The 18990-nt window shown below is 36.9% G+C and overlaps 1 protein-coding gene across 1 annotated transcript in view; it reads right to left on the bottom strand.

The window, feature by feature from the left end:
* Nucleotides 1–880: 880 nt before the first annotated feature.
* Nucleotides 881–18990, bottom strand: part of LOC123654498 (NACHT domain- and WD repeat-containing protein 1) — a 62916-nt gene continuing 44806 nt past the window's right edge. The window contains exons 18-30 of the mRNA XM_045590398.1: nucleotides 16705–16876; nucleotides 16348–16466; nucleotides 16003–16263; nucleotides 14767–14937; nucleotides 11741–11935; nucleotides 10942–11140; nucleotides 10106–10243; nucleotides 4783–4869; nucleotides 3631–3775; nucleotides 2525–2597; nucleotides 1829–1933; nucleotides 1425–1500; nucleotides 881–897 (exon numbers count right to left, since the gene is read on the bottom strand). Of these exons, the coding sequence (XP_045446354.1) occupies nucleotides 881–897; nucleotides 1425–1500; nucleotides 1829–1933; nucleotides 2525–2597; nucleotides 3631–3775; nucleotides 4783–4869; nucleotides 10106–10243; nucleotides 10942–11140; nucleotides 11741–11935; nucleotides 14767–14937; nucleotides 16003–16263; nucleotides 16348–16466; nucleotides 16705–16876 (1758 nt within the window). The remainder of the gene's footprint in view (nucleotides 898–1424; nucleotides 1501–1828; nucleotides 1934–2524; nucleotides 2598–3630; nucleotides 3776–4782; nucleotides 4870–10105; nucleotides 10244–10941; nucleotides 11141–11740; nucleotides 11936–14766; nucleotides 14938–16002; nucleotides 16264–16347; nucleotides 16467–16704; nucleotides 16877–18990) is intronic.

The following is an 18990-nucleotide window of genomic DNA, read 5'->3' on the forward strand; positions in this document are numbered from 1 at the left end:
TATTAAAGATACCGTAAAATATATAGCTTTTTGATTCAAATAACAAGACAATGACAAGAATGTCGCTAATCTAAACGAATAATAAAACACATACCTTGTCACAATATATTAAAGAAATTTATAATATATGAATAAAAATAATATAACTTAAAAAAAATAGTTTATTATAAATTGTGCATAATTTTACGTCATTGTTTTATTGAAATACGACGTATGTGTGCGACATGTGCACGTATCGTGATGTAATATTAAAAAAAAAGTGTGTAAGTACTAATGCACGCACATAAGAAGTTATACTTCATTGGCTAGCTAACTTCTTCGTTAACTAGCTAACTTCGGGGTGTTGCTTTTTTGTAACGGTTTGCGCGCTCATTCATCGGCTAGTTAACTTCATGTTGCTAACTTCTTCTTCGTTGACCAGCTAACTGCAGGCTGACTGACGGTTTTTTTGAAGGTGTGCGCACGCATCGTAAAAATTTACTGTCATCATTTTTCCTAGCGTGCAAAAGAAGTATAACTTCAAAAATATTTGAGAGATTCGCTATTTTTTATGAAGGTAAAACTCCTAAATAAATATTTTTTACTATTAGTTAAAAATTTGTCTCTACCTTCCTATTAACACGAAGTGCAATCTTTGCTAACTTATTAATTATACATAATAAAATTGCAACGGTTTTGCAAACTTAGTATTGTTAAATAATTTATAATAAATAATAAACTAATTAATTAACAATTTTTGAATTGAATTTAATATTTTTTATAATTATAACTTTGATAACAAAATAATTAAATAGAGCAAAACAAATTGAGACCAGCTCATTAAAAACTTAATCCAAAACTAATTAAGACTGATGACGAATTACACTCGATCAAACTTTAATTACTCCACCATATGTTCTGGAAGAAAATAAAATGATTTTTTTTATTTGGTTTGTATTTTTTACATCTATGATTTATTGATTATTAGTTTGATTTAATAATTTAGTTTAAGCTACAAATAACTTCAATGTCTTATTAAACGTTGTTTTTATGTAGCCGACCGATAACGAGATAATCATCCAACCGCTGGCTTTGAAATACACAGGCTGAAGACGGGCAGCAGCGTCTTCGGTGCGACAAAGCCAGCCCTGCGGTCACCAACCCGCCTGCCCTGCGTGGTGACTATGGGCAACACACATGAGTTCACGCCATTTTTGGCACAAACTTGTGGAGGCATATGTCCAGCAGTGGACTGCGATAGGCTATGTGACAAGTGATGAAATACATCTACTAGTTACTTTGGCGATATAGATAAAACTTATGTAGTTTGGAGTCTAAGTCACATTAATATTGGTAGGAAAAGTTAAAGATAAAAAAATTATAGAAAAAGGTGTTTAGAGGAATCTTTTGAAATTTGTCGGTACCACCAACACTATTTATCTTACCCTGTTCTTCCACTGGAGTGTGATCTTCATCAGAGGAGTCGACTCTCTCAATCAGAGAACTTTGTTTGGATAGAGACTGTTTAACATAAAAATTACATTGACTATAAATTTTACAATTACGAGTATATAAAATATAGAGTGACATTCCTGTACCCACATTTGGTCTCATATCATGATGATAAATGTGTAAGGGTTCTATTTCTATTAAATAATTATAAATAGAAAGGAAGCAGTCCCAAAATTCTATTTGTAGTTTTATTTTAATTTGAAGTTCATCAAATTACATTTATTCTCATTTGAAAATCAATTAAGAGGTCCTTTTCTTAAAAGTTTTAATTATAAACAACAAAGTGCCAATTATTTATTATTTTTACTTTTCAAAAAAGTAACATTGTTTATCTTACCTTGTTCGATCGTCGCCTCGGAGGTGATATTTTATTCCATAGGGCTTCTAATTGATCAAAGTGTTGTGATTGTGCAATCGCTGCCTGTTCAGGGCCCAGACTCACCTAAGAAATAACGCTTCGTATAATATTAATAATATAATTCTGTTTGTTCACAAACGAAAAAAAAAACCCGACTTCAATTTTCATCGACAAGTAATGCAACAAGTCTACAATCATTATTAGGGATAGCTCATAAGTACTCGTCCGGTGTCAATCGCATTTAAATGGCAATGACAAGCACCAGCTTTCGATTAAATAAAGGATCATCAAAATCGGTATACCTAGAAAAGAATTACGACGTAACACGCATAAAAATATATTTTTTATGCGTTACATTGAAAACCTCCTCATTTTTATGTTGTCGGTTAGCAAGTGATAAGGTTTTAATTAGAAGTGACCTTTTATTCAGTGGTCTTCTACCTAGACGTAGAAATAATATTATTTATAAACGCGTCTAAGCAAATGAAAATCTTTCAGATCGATTATATACTTAAGATTTGATAAGCTGGACATAGTTTGAAATGAAAGGATTAAAGGTGTACGTAATAATTTGTACAGTAATAGTATTTTAACCTTTTTATGAATATTTGGCAATGACAACAACACTACTCCTGTTTCAACAATTACTATAAGCGTACAGTGAAATAATCTCACCTGAGAACCCAAATCCTTATTTTTCGCCTCTTGAATCTTTGATATCTCTTCCATCGAGGCAGATACAGAAAATCTACAAACAGCAGATTAATAATTATCATTTTAAAATTTACTGTCTCAAATTCAATATTAAAAGAATATAATCGTATTATACAGAATCTATTATATTAAAAACTATTTTAATAAGTTGATATGACGATTGTATACAAAATATCGCAAATGATTTAAGATTTGGTTTATCCCGTTATATAGAATTAGGAGATAATGAGTAAATAAGTACAATATACATTAAGTGTGTAATTAATGAAAAAGCCGCAAATTCTGAAACTTTCAGCGGTTTAATGAGCGATAAGCGCCGTACCCTGTTGTTTTCTAACCATTGGCACTGGTATACACACACACATATACACACATGCATAGGCACATATGTCACATACGAATACTGAGCAACATTATTAATGGATAATTAAATTATTTATAATCTAACACATTTTTGTCCATCCACAGAAAAATTAGGATTTCAGATTAAAATATATATATACGTTGTTCAACTGGCGGTGTTATCGATTTTTAGTAATCCTATGATTAGTCCGTTGGTGCAGCTAGTGGCCCTGTTTTCTTTTCCGCGGGTTGTGGGTTCGATTCCCGCCTGAGTCTGGGTGTAATATTTGTATTTATTTATATATGTGCTATTCATATGTATATTTATCACAAAAATGCTATAACAGTCGGCTGTCACCTATGACACAAAACATTAAGTTGCTTACTATACGGAACAGACGAGCGTGTGTGTATGTTATATATGTAGATATTTATTTATTGTTTTATTAAGTAATACTAGTATAAAAAAATCTAGCCAGAGGAAATATAGTAGAGGTATAAATCAACTAAATACTCACACATATTCATAGATATACACACATATACAAATATCGACATATTAAATATAGATACATATATACAAACACAATTACACTATACTTATATATTGTAATTCTCAATCGCAGTAAGTCTCGTAGTATCACAAGTGTTCATAGTGGCCATGTAAGTTTAAAAATATATCTAAGCTCAATGTCGTAAACTTTATTGGAAACAGATTGTCATACCGCCTCTTCAAACGTTCATCAACTTGTGCCATCATAGCTGCAGATGTCAGATGTCCGTATTTCTTTTGCCAGGTATACGTGTCTAGAGATACTTCCTTCTTGAGAAGTCTCCTCATTGGTCGTTTAGGTGCCAATGGTCGTAATTCTAAATAAAAAAATACATATATATTTATACGGTAGAAAAAAATTGCAAAAAAAATATGATGGTGAAGATTTGAGCGTTGATCATTACTCATCAGGTCAGCCTATTGCAGTCCACTGCTGGACATAGGCCTCCACAAAGTCGCGCCAAAAATGGCATGAATTCACGTGTTTTGTCCATAGTCACCACGCTGGGCAGACGGGTTGGTGACCGCAGGGCTAGCTTTGTCGCACCGAAGACGCTGCTGCCCGTTTTCGACCTGTGTATTTCAAAGCTAGCAGTTTGATGGTTATCCCACCACAGGTCTGCTTAAAAATTTCTAAGGTGGTAGTGGAACTGTGTTATCCCTTAGTCGCCTCTTAGGACACCCAACAATGAGCTTTTATATAAACTTCAAATAAAATGTAAACTATGTCTATTGCTAGATTAATGCTAGAATTACGATATTAATTATTGGTATTTACATCACATCTTGAATTTAGTATTAGTCAGCTAATCAAATAGTATTGATTGCTTTGCTTAGCTCAGACTAAAATGAGATTTATCTTTTGTTTCGGTTACAGTTAAACATTACAAGATCAAAAATTTACTTTTTACCATTTAAGATCGCAGGTTGATTCCTAGGTATAAAAAATCTTAATATTTTCTTTGCAGAAGCCTATATCTTATAACTGATAATAAATTATTGAAATGATTGACTAAAATAATCGACCCGACCGCCATAATTCAATTTTGCCAACTGTCAAAAGCGTGAAGTTAATATAATCGTGTTTACTGAAGTTTTTTTTTTCTGCGCAATTTTTTTTTTAAATTTTAATTCCACGGGAACCTTCTACAAAGTGATAAAAAACTATATTAAAAAAACGGCTAAAATTTATACAACCATTTCGGAGATTAACTCTAAGCACGTTTAGTGAATCATTTTTATATATGTAGATTATACACAACCTCTGTTAGCTTACTTGTAATCCAAGAACAATAGAAAAGTTAAGTAAACGATCATCACTTACCATCAACGTCTTTGGTGGGCGCGGCGTAGGTGGGAATTTTGACGTAAGTTGCGGGTGTGTTGTGGAGGCATATGATTGGCAAGCAACCTGTAGAACGAGCTTGATTTATATAGAAATCAATACAGTATGTACACACAAAACAGAAAGCACGCATTAGAACGGTATTCTGTTCGTAAAGTTTAGTATCTAAAATACTTCATTATATTTATTTTCTTATGATATTCCTTGATTTTTTCGTTTTTGTGTTTACTACAAATATGACGAATATTTATCAAATGTTTTCGCTTAAAAACTTTAATATATGAGACGGCCAAAACTTACTGAAGGCGGTTCCATTACATCGCAGTATAAAAAGTGGGCAAACGTGTCTCTGAATAATAATAAAAGTGCATAAAATTTCCATTTTAGCCATTTATATCATAACGGCCTTTTTATAAACATAATTTAAGTAATTGTGTTTGCTCGCAAATAAAAAAAAACCGTCTTCAACAAAATAATTTAATGATTTCATCAAAATCACTATACCATATATTTTGGGGACTGAGTCACCCTCGTCCGTAGGTGTATACCCCGTTGTGAAACCCTACACGTGGTCCCTGGGTGGTGCTAATCAGGTGACATACTGGTGGTAGGCTCTGGCCGACGGCTCGCGACCACCCACTGAACAAAGTCGTACCGTCAAGCGGTTTCGTGTTTCGGTACGTTGATCGGTGTAGCCGACTGAGAATTTGGGTCGAAAAAGTTGCTCCGCGCGAATTGGCCAGTCTGACTAGCACTGGTACCGCTGCGTTGTGGTGATTGGTTCTGGAGGGTAGCGGGATCCGAGGCACGGTGCACCGCTGGCCGACCGCAGGTAGTTGGGGGCCCAATTAATGTGCCAGCCACACACGAAAGGCTGCCCCGCCAACTGTCGAAAAATCCCGGGATGCGCCATCGTGCCGGTTGGCGACCGGATGAGAGGGCCCGGTGGACATCTCCGGGGGGGCTCGGGCGTCCCCGCAGTCTCCAGTCCAATCCCCTTTTCCATCGCAGTGATTCGGTGAAAGTCTGAGGGTTAGTAGTGTGGAGCCTCGTTTCACTGCCTTCTTCTCACCTTCCTTCACTCGCCATTATGAATAGGAGTAACAGTAAAAACAAGACAGCACAGCGGTTGCACTCCCTCTCACTCTCAGTGCACCTCTCTAACATTCGAGGTTTGCACTCCAATCTCGTTGCAGTCCACCACCATCTTGAGACTGAGAAACCGGCCCTACTGTTCCTCTCGGAGACGCAGATCGGCAGCCCGTCTGACACAGCATACTTGTGTTACCCGGGTTATACCTTGGAGCATAATTTTAAACCACACGCGGGTGTTTGCTTATATGCCCGCGACGACATATGCTGCCGGCGTCTTCGTAATCTTGAAGATCCCAGCTTCTCTAACTTATGGGTTTTGGTGGACACAGGAGCGGAGAAAATTCTTTATGTCTGTGTTTACCGTTCGCACAGCGGAGATCTGGAGACAACCAGGCTTATTCAACACCTTAGTGAGGCGGCTGATGCGGCTCAGCACCGGTATCCTACTGCTCAATTGGTAATGCTGGGGGACTTTAACGCCCACCACCAAGAGTGGCTATTCCCATACCAGCACACTGACCACGCTGGTAGAGAGATTCGCAATCTCGCTTTAGCACTCAATCTCACCCAGCTGGTCCGGGAAGCAACTAGGGTACCCGATGTTGACTCGCATACTGCCAACTGTTTGGACCTTTTCCTGACAACAGATCCTGACCGCTATTCGGTTTCGGTCTCATCGCCTTTAGGCAGCTCCGACCACTGTCTGGTGAAGTCCATATCCGTCCATTCACCGCCCTTACCCTGCTCCAAAGGCACCCGTAGAATATGGCGATACAAGTCAGCAAACTGGGATGAGATGCGTTCTTTCTTTGCATCGTACCCATGGCGACAGATTTGCTTTTCCTCCTATGATCCCTCATCTTGTGCGAATGCTGTGGCTGATGTTCTGCGTCAGGGAATGGAGTATTACATACCATTCACTGACGCATCGGCATCCGTGGCAGCTCGACCCTGGTTTAATTCTGACTGTTCTCGTGCTGAAGCAGAAAAGAACACAGCTTACTTGGCCTGGGTCGACGCTCGTAACCGCAAGACAACAGACGTGGGTCAGAGGAAGAAAGCCTATAACAGAGCCGCTAAATCCTGCAAGAAGGCTCTGCGGAAGGCTCGATTTGACCACATTGGCAGAATTGGGACTAGACTTGCGTCATACCCACCTGGTTGTAAAGCCTTTTGGTCCCTGGCCAAATCGGTCGAATCGAACTTCTGTCGCCCCTCACTACCTCCACTGATAAAACCCGATGGATCACTAGCCCACACCGCTGAGGAGAAGGCAAACTTGTTTGCAAATCTCTTTGCGGAATCCTCGCGTCTTGACTTAGGCAGCGCCACACCTCCAACTTCTTCTATTCGATGCAATACGTCTATGTCTGAAATCCGAATCCGTCAAAAAGAGGTCCTTAAAACCTTGCGCAATCTGGACGTAAATAAAGCTAGTGGTCCTGACGGAATACCTGCCATAGTACTCAAAACTTGTGCGCCTGAGTTGTCTCCAATCCTGACACGTCTGTTTCGTCTCTCTCTAGCGACAGGACAAGTGCCGAAAGCCTGGAAGCAAGCTAACGTGCAGCCTGTGCCCAAAAAGGGCAGTCGAGCTGACCCTGTCAATTACAGACCTATTTCCATAACGTCCATACTCTGTAAGAGTATGGAACGTATACTGAATAACCGGCTCCTGGCACACCTTGAGAGGAACGATCTCCTTAGCGACCGACAGTTTGGTTTTCGCCGTAATCGGTCCACGGGTGATCTTCTGGCGTATGCCACTCACATTTGGAGTGAGGCTATCGAGAAACACGGGGAAGCCATTGCGGTCTCGCTCGATATTTCGAAAGCATTTGACAGGGTCTGGCATGACGGCCTTATTAGCAAACTTCCTTCATACGGCCTACCCGCTTCTCTCTGTGTTTGGATATCTGACTTCCTGAGGGATCGATCGATCCGCGTAGTTATAGACGGTTGCGATTCCGATCGTTTGGCCATCAATGCCGGGGTTCCTCAGGGGTCTGTACTCTCGGCAACGCTATTCTTGCTGCACATCAACGACCTGCTCAAACCCGGAATCTTTGGGTATGCAGATGACAGCACCGTTGTCGAGCGTTACGTGTCCAACGCACGAGCGAGTGGGTCTGAGATCCAATCGCTGAGGGAAGCTATGATTCAGCGTCTGAACTTGTCCCTTAAAGCTGTCTCCGATTGGGGTGACGCAAACCTGGTCAAGTTCAACGCCTCTAAGACCCAGGCGTGTCTTTTTTCGGCAAAGCGGAGTCCTTTCCATCTGACTCCCTCTTTCCGAGGTGTACCCGTGCCCATAACCGGCCGCCTAGAGCTTCTTGGCGTTACTTTGTCATCCACCCTCAATTTCGGCTCCTACATAGAGACAAAGGCTCAAACAGCTGCCAGAAAACTGGGTGTCCTCTCGAAGGTGAGACAGTACTTCACTCCGGAACAGCTTCTAAATTTATATCAAGCGCAAGTTCGATCATGCATGGAGTACTGCTCTCATCTTTGGGATGGCTCAGCCAAGTACCAGCTGGAGCTTCTCGAGTCGATTGAGAGACGAGCCAGGAGGCTCATCGGTGATGATGCACTGGTCGCTGCAAAGCTGCAAAGCTTGCATCATCGACGGAGGGTGGCCGGCCTGTCGGTATTTTATCGGATACACTTCGGAGAGTGTGCGCAGGAACTCCATAACCTGATTCCCCCTACCCCTTCCATCATCGTACAACCAGACGCTCTGCGTTACGCCACCCTTATATGGTTGACATTCCCCTTATACGCACTAAGCGATTCGCTAGTACATTCTTGATCCGTACAGCCAAAGAATGGAACTCTCTACCAGCGTCTGTGTTTCCAGAAAATTATAACCTGGGGATCTTTAAGTCGCGAGTGAATAGGTTACTTCTAGGTAAGCGTGCTCCATCTTAGACCGCATTTTCACTTATCATCAGGTGAAATAGTGGTCAAACGCAAGCCTATCATTGTATAAAAAAAAAAAAAAAAAAAAAAATACCTAGTGAAAAGTTATGCGGTATAAAACAAACGTAGATCGACGAAAAAATAGTCAAGCTAATACGCATTCTTAGACATAACTTGAAAAGTACTTTTTAGATCTCAATTAAATTTAAACGGGACCACATGACACGCATCGCATATCAAAATCGGGAAATCGATTCCACAATAAAACTGTTCTGAAGAAACATACATTAAAAAAAATACAGACGATTTCAGAACCTCCTACTTTTTATGGAAGTCGGTTAAAATACAATATAATTCGTGATTGTAAAATCATTTTTCAATACATGTAGTCTTGTGAAATAAGCAATTTCATTTTTATCGATATTAGGATTATCTCGAAAAGCTTAGAATTCGCAATCTTGTTCCTTTCCTAAGTAAATAAATGTACTGTAACGTTATGAAATACAGTTACTAAGTCCTTTGTTGTGATTCTCTATCTTCAGTATATTGAAGTTGTATAAAATTGATAAAAAATTGGTATTCAATCACTTTAACAATTTATATATTTTAGTTATATTATTACTACGGTGTGTATACTAAATACATACTATTTTAAAGACGTAAATAATCCATCTAAAACGTCAATAACTATAAATACGTTATTTGAATCTAATGTGTTTATATTCATATATTCAATGACACATTAGCTACACTTGTCATATATAAATCTGTTTAAATTAATAATGTATCTTTCTATGACGGTATTACACAAATGGATAGATTGCCAGCGGAGTTTTAATAAAAATGTTCCCTTGACAGTCTTTGGAGGCTTAAAAAGATTTGTTTGTAGAACCGCTCTGGTGTAGTGGTGAGTGTAGTCGTCTAAAACACCTACGGTTTGCGGGTTCGATTCCCGCTCGGGATGAATAGTTGTATAAACATTTTTTTCCGGTTTGGATATCTGTCCTTGTTCTTGGCCTCACCACCATGCCTCGGAGAGCGCGTTGAGCTGTCGGTCCCGGCTGTTATCATAAATACCATATAGCGATCGTTACTCATATTAGGTAACATATTCTTCAACTTGTAGTGTAGCAGCATTGTGGATTAAGTTCCAATTCTTCTAGTGGTATGCTATAGGCTAAATCGTATCGTATCGTATCGTCGTTTGCAGAAATTGAAAAAACTTTTTTTTTAAACGAGTTATAAATCAAACACTTAATTTTTAATATAAAAATGAAATCAATATTACCTCTATCTAACAGATGTACAACAATGCGGGAACAATCGCTAGTGATCTGGAAACCCAACAGGGGAACGTGAAGAGAGAGCGACGTGAGCGCTAGGCCTCGTTTCGTTTCCCAAATTATAAGGGTCTTGTCTTCAGCACCTAAAGGACCAAAATAATAAAAGAGCACCATCTTACAAAATGGCTAAATTATACCTACAGTGAGATTAAAGCGCTTTCGCTATTATTTAAGATCTAGCTGACATTAATATTAAATACGTCATTAAAAAGTACAAAAGATGAACAAGTGATACCTTTGCAAAGGTTTTTGTAAGCAAGTAAAGTATTTTATATACCTCGATGATCATATTTTTATCTTGTTCTAGTTAATAAGAAACGATATAAGGGTAGTGGTATGAAAAAAACATGGGAAGTGAAATCGTGTTAAACGACTGTTGCTGACGCTCAGTGACGCTGACGCTCAGTGACGCTGACGCTCAGTGACGCTGACGCTCAGTGACGCTGAGAATTTTAACTACTTAATATGTAAGATATTGGTACAATACTACTGTCAGTATTTACTGTATCGACGAGAACAGCAAGCGTCTACTTATGTTTTGATTTTAGAGTTTTGTCATTTTACTTAATTTGATTCATTGAATAAAACTTTTTAAATTTTAAATATCACAGTAGTCGTTCTTAAGGATTAAACTCCATTCACGTGATGAAGACGACATACATTTTCCTTAACGTAAATATAATATAACGTATATAGATATATTTTTATAAAGGAAAAATATTTGTGTCAAAAATATTTTTTTCATTAAACATTATATTGTAAAGTAAAACAAAAAACTTACCAGAGACAGCAATAGAGCCATCACCAGTTACCTTTACACAGGTAACTTTTCCTACATGACCCGATAGCAGGTGCACGTCTGATCCAGTATTAATATCCCAAACGATCAGATTGTAATCCCAGGATCCAGAAACGACTTGAGTTTTGTTCGTTATGGATACGGCCACACATGTTACTATGTCTGAGTGGCCTACAAGAACCTAAAACAAGAAAAAATTGCTTGTTTTCTTAATGATTTATACGATTTTTCTGATTCTTTTTTAATTATAAAATATATTCAACGATTTTCACTCTATTTTTTTACCTGTCAAATATAATAAAAAAAGTCTGTATTTAAGAAAACCTCCAACAAAAAGCCTTAAAATAATATTTCAACTAGCTCTATGTCACTTACAGGAAAGATAAAAATAAAAAAAACATTTTTTTGTTTAAGTAATATTTATTAACATAAACACGCAAAGATATATTTTTTCCGTACGGATAACATTTATACTTTACGACGTAAAAGTTAGTAAGATTAAGTACTCTATTTAAGTGAAACGTGGAAAACATAAGAAATAAATACTTAACGTTGTATATTCGAGTTGACGGTAACGACTTGAATTTAAAAAAAAAACGTATTAGGTATACGTAATTTGTTAGTTTTATGTGACATTTTTATTTTCGTTACTAAATATTTTAGGAACCTTTTTTTAATTTAATATTTATTAGACTTTCATACTTCAAATATTCAATCAACATAGGAACATGGTCTTATTCTGCTAACATAGCTAATCGATGACCTGATTAAAATTGTTTACCTGTGACAGTTTGCCGCCATCAAGTTGCCAAACTTTAAGAGACATGTCCATAGACCCTGTGACGATATGTTTTGAGTCAGCTGTCAGCGCGAAGCATGTGATACGTTCCGCGTGTGAAACGGAGCGCTTTTCCTCTCCACTGTCCCCTTCCGCTAGAGCCCAAATACGGACACAATTGTCTCCATCTGATAATACCTATGATTAAACAAAGTACTTAATATTATTTAAAAGTCCAAAATACAGAAAAATTCTTGTACAAGATTAGCGTGACCTAGCGTTGGCAGTCTAATATAGGTGTTTTATGACTATAATTTTTTATGTATGATGATGTACTACTTCATTACTTTTTTTTTTTTTCATTCTAACAATAGTAGACTTCAAAATGGCTACAATTTCTTTCTCACACAAAACATCATCAATCTACGGAGTGTGAGCAACACCGTTAGGTACAGGAAAAGTAACCCATTTACATATACGCATGACCAATTTCCATGCTGAATTTCCTGTTCACGGTTGCGGAAGTGGGTGTAATGTAGACCCAGCTTTAGAGTTGAGAGAAAATTTATTTTCGGACCGAACCTAATAATAAAAGGTAATGTTACTATGATTGAAAAATGGAACTTTCTCGATTTTTCTCGACACGTTATAGAAAGTATAAAATAAAGCTTCTATATAGACTTAGTCCGGGTATTAATTATTTTAATCAAAATGAACGACTATTTGAGATGATATTCTATTAAAACGCTTTGTCTAATCGACTTTATTAATTACCACGGCGGTTTTTGGCCAACGCAGTCTAACGATTCTGCGGTTTTAATTTATAAGCTTGATATTAATTTTATATAGAAAATTAAAGCCATAAATGTAAAAGTAGGTACTTATTATATTTTAATTTGTTTTTTTTTGGTTATATCAAAAATATTTTCTTTTTATACTTCTTAAAAAAAAAAAATTTTTTTTGACGTATTATTTTACTAGTTTGTAGATTTTTCTACTTGTGAGTGTGCGTACGTGCGCCGCATGTGATTGTATTTAGGTATATGTATCTTTAATACCGTTATTCTTGATTTTTTTATTATTATCATTGAATTAATATTTGTTTGTTATTTTGTTTTCATTCATATGGAAATACCTAAATCCTAAGACCTAACTCGTCTATTATAATGTACGACAAATGAAATGAATTTTTTTTTGCAAAACCAAAGGAATGTTATGATTTAACTGATGAAGGCCATTACACGTACAACAATATTTGTAATTTACATTATGTAACGATTAAGTTCAGTAAATTGCATACCAGCATATTAAAATTAATCTGTCCCACGTATCAGTATTATTCATATGTGTTTGTGGGATGTGAGAGACATTTTTTGCTCATGTTAGGGTCAACGAAGGTAGCAATATTTATCCCGTCACTCATCGGCTAAACTGACGGAGCTTTTCGCTGAAATAACAATTTTTACGTGAAAGTTTCAAACTGTTTTTTGGCCGATATTATAAAAAGTGGACCTCAATTTGTGTAATAATGAAGAATTACTTTTTGAATTTTACTAAACAATTACTTAATAATTCGATATTTTTTTAGTGATGAAAATATGTATTTGTCTCAGATTTTATACGGATTAATAATCTAATGGATTAAATCCTATTTGAAAGAAACTAAAAAGAAAAGGTACACGAAGGAAATAAAAATATTTCAAATAAAAAGGTAAGTTTTGTAATTAAATACTTTGCTCGTTTACTGTTAAGATTTGAATTAATATCTAGTTGAGTTCAAAAGATGTTCTTTTGCGTCAACTGTGTAATTCTATTGCAAAAGAGGAAAACTAAATACCTAAAGTACGACACCTTTACGACGACGCGTTGGCGCAACGGTCACAGTACTGGGTTATGGGTGTTTCGCTGTGGCGTTGATGCGGGGTGGAGTGGTAAGCTCTAATCCTTCTCTTACATGGGGAAAGAGGCCTATGCCCAGCAGTGGGATATTATCATCATAATATAATCCTTTTATTAACCATCATGCTTGGTTTAACTTCTAAGCCTGTTACGTAATTATATTTTATGGGAATTACGTTGCATTTGATATGGTTGTGTTTTTGTTTGTATATGTTTGATATGCGATATTTAACTTTACACACATACACATACATCAGATTATCGCAGTCCACTGCTGGACATAGGCCTCAACAAGTTCGCGCCAAAAATGACGTGAACTCGTGTGTTTTGCCCATAGTCACCACGCTGCGCACGCGGATGGGTGACCGCAGGGCTGTCTTTGTCGCACCGAAGACGCTACTGCCCGTCTTCGGTCTGCGTATTTCAAAGCTAGCAGTTGGATGGCTATCCTGCCATCGGTCGGCTTTTTGAGTTCCAAGATGGTGGAACTGTGTTATCTCTTAGTTGCCTCCTCTTACGACACCCACGGGAAGAGAGGGGGCGGCGATTTTCTTTGCTGCCCGTAACCACACAGCCTATTACACATTATTACAGATATAAATCATCACTTCAGCCTATCACAGTCCACTACTGAACATAGGCCTCCACAAGTTCGCGTCGAAAATGGCGTAAACTCATGTGTAATGTCATTTGGTAGGTATGAAAGTAGGTCCCTCGGTAATAAAGAATTACCCATCCTGTTTTTTTTTTTAATTTAACTTCACGCGTTTGACAGTTCGCAAGGTAGGACTGCGGCTGTCGGATCAGCAAATAAGTTTTTTTATACAACTAGCTCAGTAATCAAGCATTCGGCTCACCTGATAGTAAGCGATTACCGTAGCTTACAGACGCTTACAAGCGCGTTGGCGACCCTAACCCCTATCGCCCCAGGACTTCTGGTCATCTTACTCTCCACAGGAACACAACACTGCTTGAAAGAAGTATTATTTGGCTGTGACCTTTCTGTGTTCTTAGCTGTGTTCTGTTAGATCAAGGTACTTCCGCAGTTAGGCTGTTCCAGATTCAGAGCAGGATTTTTTCTTGCTGTGCGCTACCTCAGTTAAAAGTAATATCATATATACATATCTCACCGCAAACTTCATATTGAGGGTGACATCGATGCTGGCGTTGGGGCAAGTTGCGGAGTGCAATACGATGCCAGAGTCGACGAGCCAGATGTGAACGCGACGCGTGCGGTCACCAGACAACGCGCGCCGACCGTCCGACATCATTAACAACACTTGCAGGGCGGATTGGTGACCCTGGGTAGAACATTATAACATTATTATTATTACTATTTTTTTAAAACATACACGGCCGTCTGTTTCTATGGTATGCAACTTAATACACATATTACACCCAGACTTAGGCGGGAATCGAACCAGCAACCCGCGGCACAGAAATCAGGGCCACTACAAACTGAGCGAACGGGCTCGGCAGTTTCTGGATTATAAACTGAATATTTTTAATATCATATCAAAAATCGATATTCCAGCGGGGATCGAACCTGCATCTCCGACTGACCGTGTCGGTGCTCTAGCCAATTAAGCTATGAAACGATGTATCCATAAGATCGAAATTTTTGATATGACGATTTTTATATTCGGTTCTAAGTGATCGTGGCGCCGTCTATAGTAAGTTTTTTTACATAAACCCGTAACTATTCAAAGATTCATATTACAATAAAAATCTTTGACAGGAGACGACACCGTGCTATTTTACGTTTATCTAATATGTCGGTAACACAAAAATAAATAATACGAATACATATATATAGTTGTATACATATATGGACAACTGCAATACAAGGAGCATAGCATGCGTGTTGTTGTTGGGTAATGGGTAAGAGTCGGCCTTTACCCGCTACCCACCCACGGAACTCTGGCTACCTTATTACAGAAACATAACACTATTTAGCATATATTGTTAATTTTTCACACAAAAACTCCCCAACTGATTGTAATAAAACTTGTTACGTAGATAGCTGCAGATCCGGAATATACACATAGGCTATTTTGATCCTGTCATTCCCACAGTATTGGAAATTTCGCGGGAAAAACTGTAAACGTGTTTTACATCTTAGTGCGCACGTAAAATGTTTATCTTTTTCACACTTACAGTTATTTGTATCTTGTAAGAGGTAAGAGAAGTATTACTATTGAAATTAATTATTTTTTTCTGGATTTTTTTTTTTAAATTTTAAATGTAATGCGTGTCATGTGTGTAGTGGTATTGTGATGGTTAGTACAATAATAATGAGTTTCATTATTATTTTAAAGGCGAAAGTTGTTTTTTTATTGTTTTTTACAAAGGGGAAAAAAGCTCACCTTATACGTCAAAGATGGAGAATTATCAGCTAATTGCCAAACAACCACTGTCCTATCCTCAGAGCCACTTAGCACTAAGAGGTTATTTGGACTGAAGGTGACGCATGTTATGTGTCCCATGTGCCCGCTGAGGGTGGCCTGTAGGCGATGGGTGGACAGTTGCCAAACCCTTACTAATCCTCGAGCACAACCGCTTGCAGCTAGCTGTCCATCACGAGAAACTTCTAAACAGCTGATTGGTATCAGCTCACTTTGTTCCGCCTGTCATCAAATATTGAATTAATTTTCACTGATATTAATAAATTACCTTAGTATTTTTTTTTTCTTAATTCAAAATGTTTTCACCTGAAGCAGGGTTATATTTGTAGTTGATTTTGTTTGACGTCGTTTTAATTGTTTTGTTGGTCTAAAGTTTGTTAAGTTATCTTCTGTATGGAATGAATATATTGTAACTCTGTTGCCACCTGCAAACAAAATATGTTAGGTTTTTGTAGTAGACTTCATTTTGAGTATGGAATAATGTGCTTATATTTTTAAGTTTATATCACTTAGCCATTATCGTCTGTTACTCGTTTTTCTTCTAGCCGATTTTTGTTAAAAATATTTTATTTTCAATTTTAGTCAGTCATAATAAAATAAATTAATGTGGCAAAGTGATATATAATAAGATCACCCAAAGCGACTTCATTTTATTACACTTACCAGCTGCCAGTAGGAAATGGTCTTTGTCAGCAATAGCAAGAGCAGACAAATCATGAGCAGCCGCCAGAGTACGAAGTAACTGTGCACTGTGTAAGCTATAGACGTATATCCGCTGATCAGCGCAACCGACTGCAGCCCTCGACGAGTCGTGCCCAACGCAGAAACATTTCACCTTTTACATAAAAAGCATTATAAATAAATAAAGCATACAATATGTATCGCGTTAAGGAATTCAATGAAACATAGAAAAGTTTGGTAAGTTGATAAATAATTCATACGATGCTCAAGTTAAGATCTCTTAATGTTAAAATTTAGCAAAGTTTCGCAGATTAAGATAGACATGAAACTCACGTACAAATACTTTTCATAAAGTTCGAAAACACGCGATACAACATTTAAATTGAAATTTGTATCAAATTACAATGTAAACTAAATAAGTCGTGGAAAAATCTTTTCGTATTAGGTAGGAAAAAGTTGACATAAATTTTTTTTAGTTGTTTTGTTTGGTTTTGATATCATGAAAAGGTGATATTTTAAAAATGAAATTAAAAAGTAAAAAACAGTTTTCCGCCACTTCTCAATTGTTTTTCTGTCCGCCAAAATGGATGAATCTAACGAAGAAATTCGGTAAATTTTAAAGTTTTACTTTAAAAAAGGGAAAAAATGCGACTCAAGCCGCGAAAGAGTTTGTGACATTTATGGACCTAACGCAGTGTCAGTGAGAGTAGCACAAAAGTGGTTTAAACGTTTTCAGTCAGGAAATTTTGATTTCAAAGATGTATTTCGTTTTGGTTGCCCGGTTAAGGATAAACGTAGAAACATTTTTGAAAGAGTGGAGCTTGATCGACATTTCAGTAGTAACGATAAAGAGAGTTATAGAGAAATGACTATAAAACAATTTGAACCATTTGAGAAAGGCTGGCCAAAAAAATAAACTCGATATGTGGGTGCGACATAAAGTCATTGAGAGAAACCTACTGGACCGTGTACTTATTTGCGATTCTCTCTTATAATAATGTATGATATCGAATCAATTTTGAAGAGATTGGTGACAAAGATGATAATCTGCGTTAATAATGTTTGAAAGAGATCGTGGTAATAGGTCGCTCAAGCTATAGACTATCGCAAAACCCGGGTTGTGACGCATTAAGGTGATGTAGGTTATAATTAACTAGCTGTGCCCGCGATTATCCGCGATATCCCGCGTGGAATTAAACAAAAAGTTATTGTTCAGTTTGCTCAGTTATAAAATAAATAAAATTCTAAAACGAAAGTAGCCTAAGTTACTCCTTATTACATCAGGTATTTGCCAGTGGAAATCCCGTCAAAATTGGTACAGCTGTTACAAAAATCAGCTGAAATAAATCGATAGACAGATAGTCTGTCTGTCTAGACAAAAATTTAAAACATGATATTTTGGTATATGAACCGTGTATTTGGATATATGCATTTTGTAAAAAGCGGTTATTTTAATATTACAAACAGACATATTATTTACACATTTTATTTAGTTGTATAGATGTAATGTAAATAATTTTTGTAAATCTTACCCTGATTTCTATCTAAAATACGAAGAAACTTTTTCCTCGACCTAATATTTAATTTATTTTTAACCGACTTCAAAAAAAGGAAGAGGTTACCCAATTCGACCATAATTATATATATTTTTTGTATGTTCGGGGATAACTTCGTCGTTTATGAACCGATTTTTATAATTCTTTTTTTGTTGGAAAGAAGATATTCCCGGTGTGGTACCATGATATGTACCAAGAAAACTAGGATCTGATGCAGGGATCCCAGAGAAATCGAGGGAAACTCTCAAAAATCTACATAACTTTTTACTGGTCGTACCGATTTTAATGATTTTTAATTTAATCGAAAGCCGATGTTTATCATATGGTCACATTTAAATTTAATCAAGATCTGACTACAACTTTTGGAGTAATCTTTGATAATGCGTATTTACTTGACTAGTTTTTCATCTACCTACGTTGTATTACTTGTCGATATAATTGAAGTCGGTTTTTTTCGTTTGCTTGCAAACACAATTATGTTTAACCTATGTGTTTAACTATTATATTTGTAGAAAAATGTCTTAAGTTTACAAACATACAAATAAATATATTAACTGATGGGTTTCCGTCGGATATCTATTGGTACGTTTCGTTTAATAGATAACATCAATCGCCGACTGCGAGAGAACTTTTATCTGTACGTCATCCCCTAATGTAATAAGAGTAGAAACGGTCTAAGGGCACTTATAGGAATCGACTGTAATTTATTTCC

The sequence above is a fragment of the Melitaea cinxia genome, chromosome 6 (assembly GCF_905220565.1).
Source record: "Melitaea cinxia chromosome 6, ilMelCinx1.1, whole genome shotgun sequence".
Lineage (NCBI taxonomy): Eukaryota > Metazoa > Arthropoda > Insecta > Lepidoptera > Nymphalidae > Melitaea > Melitaea cinxia.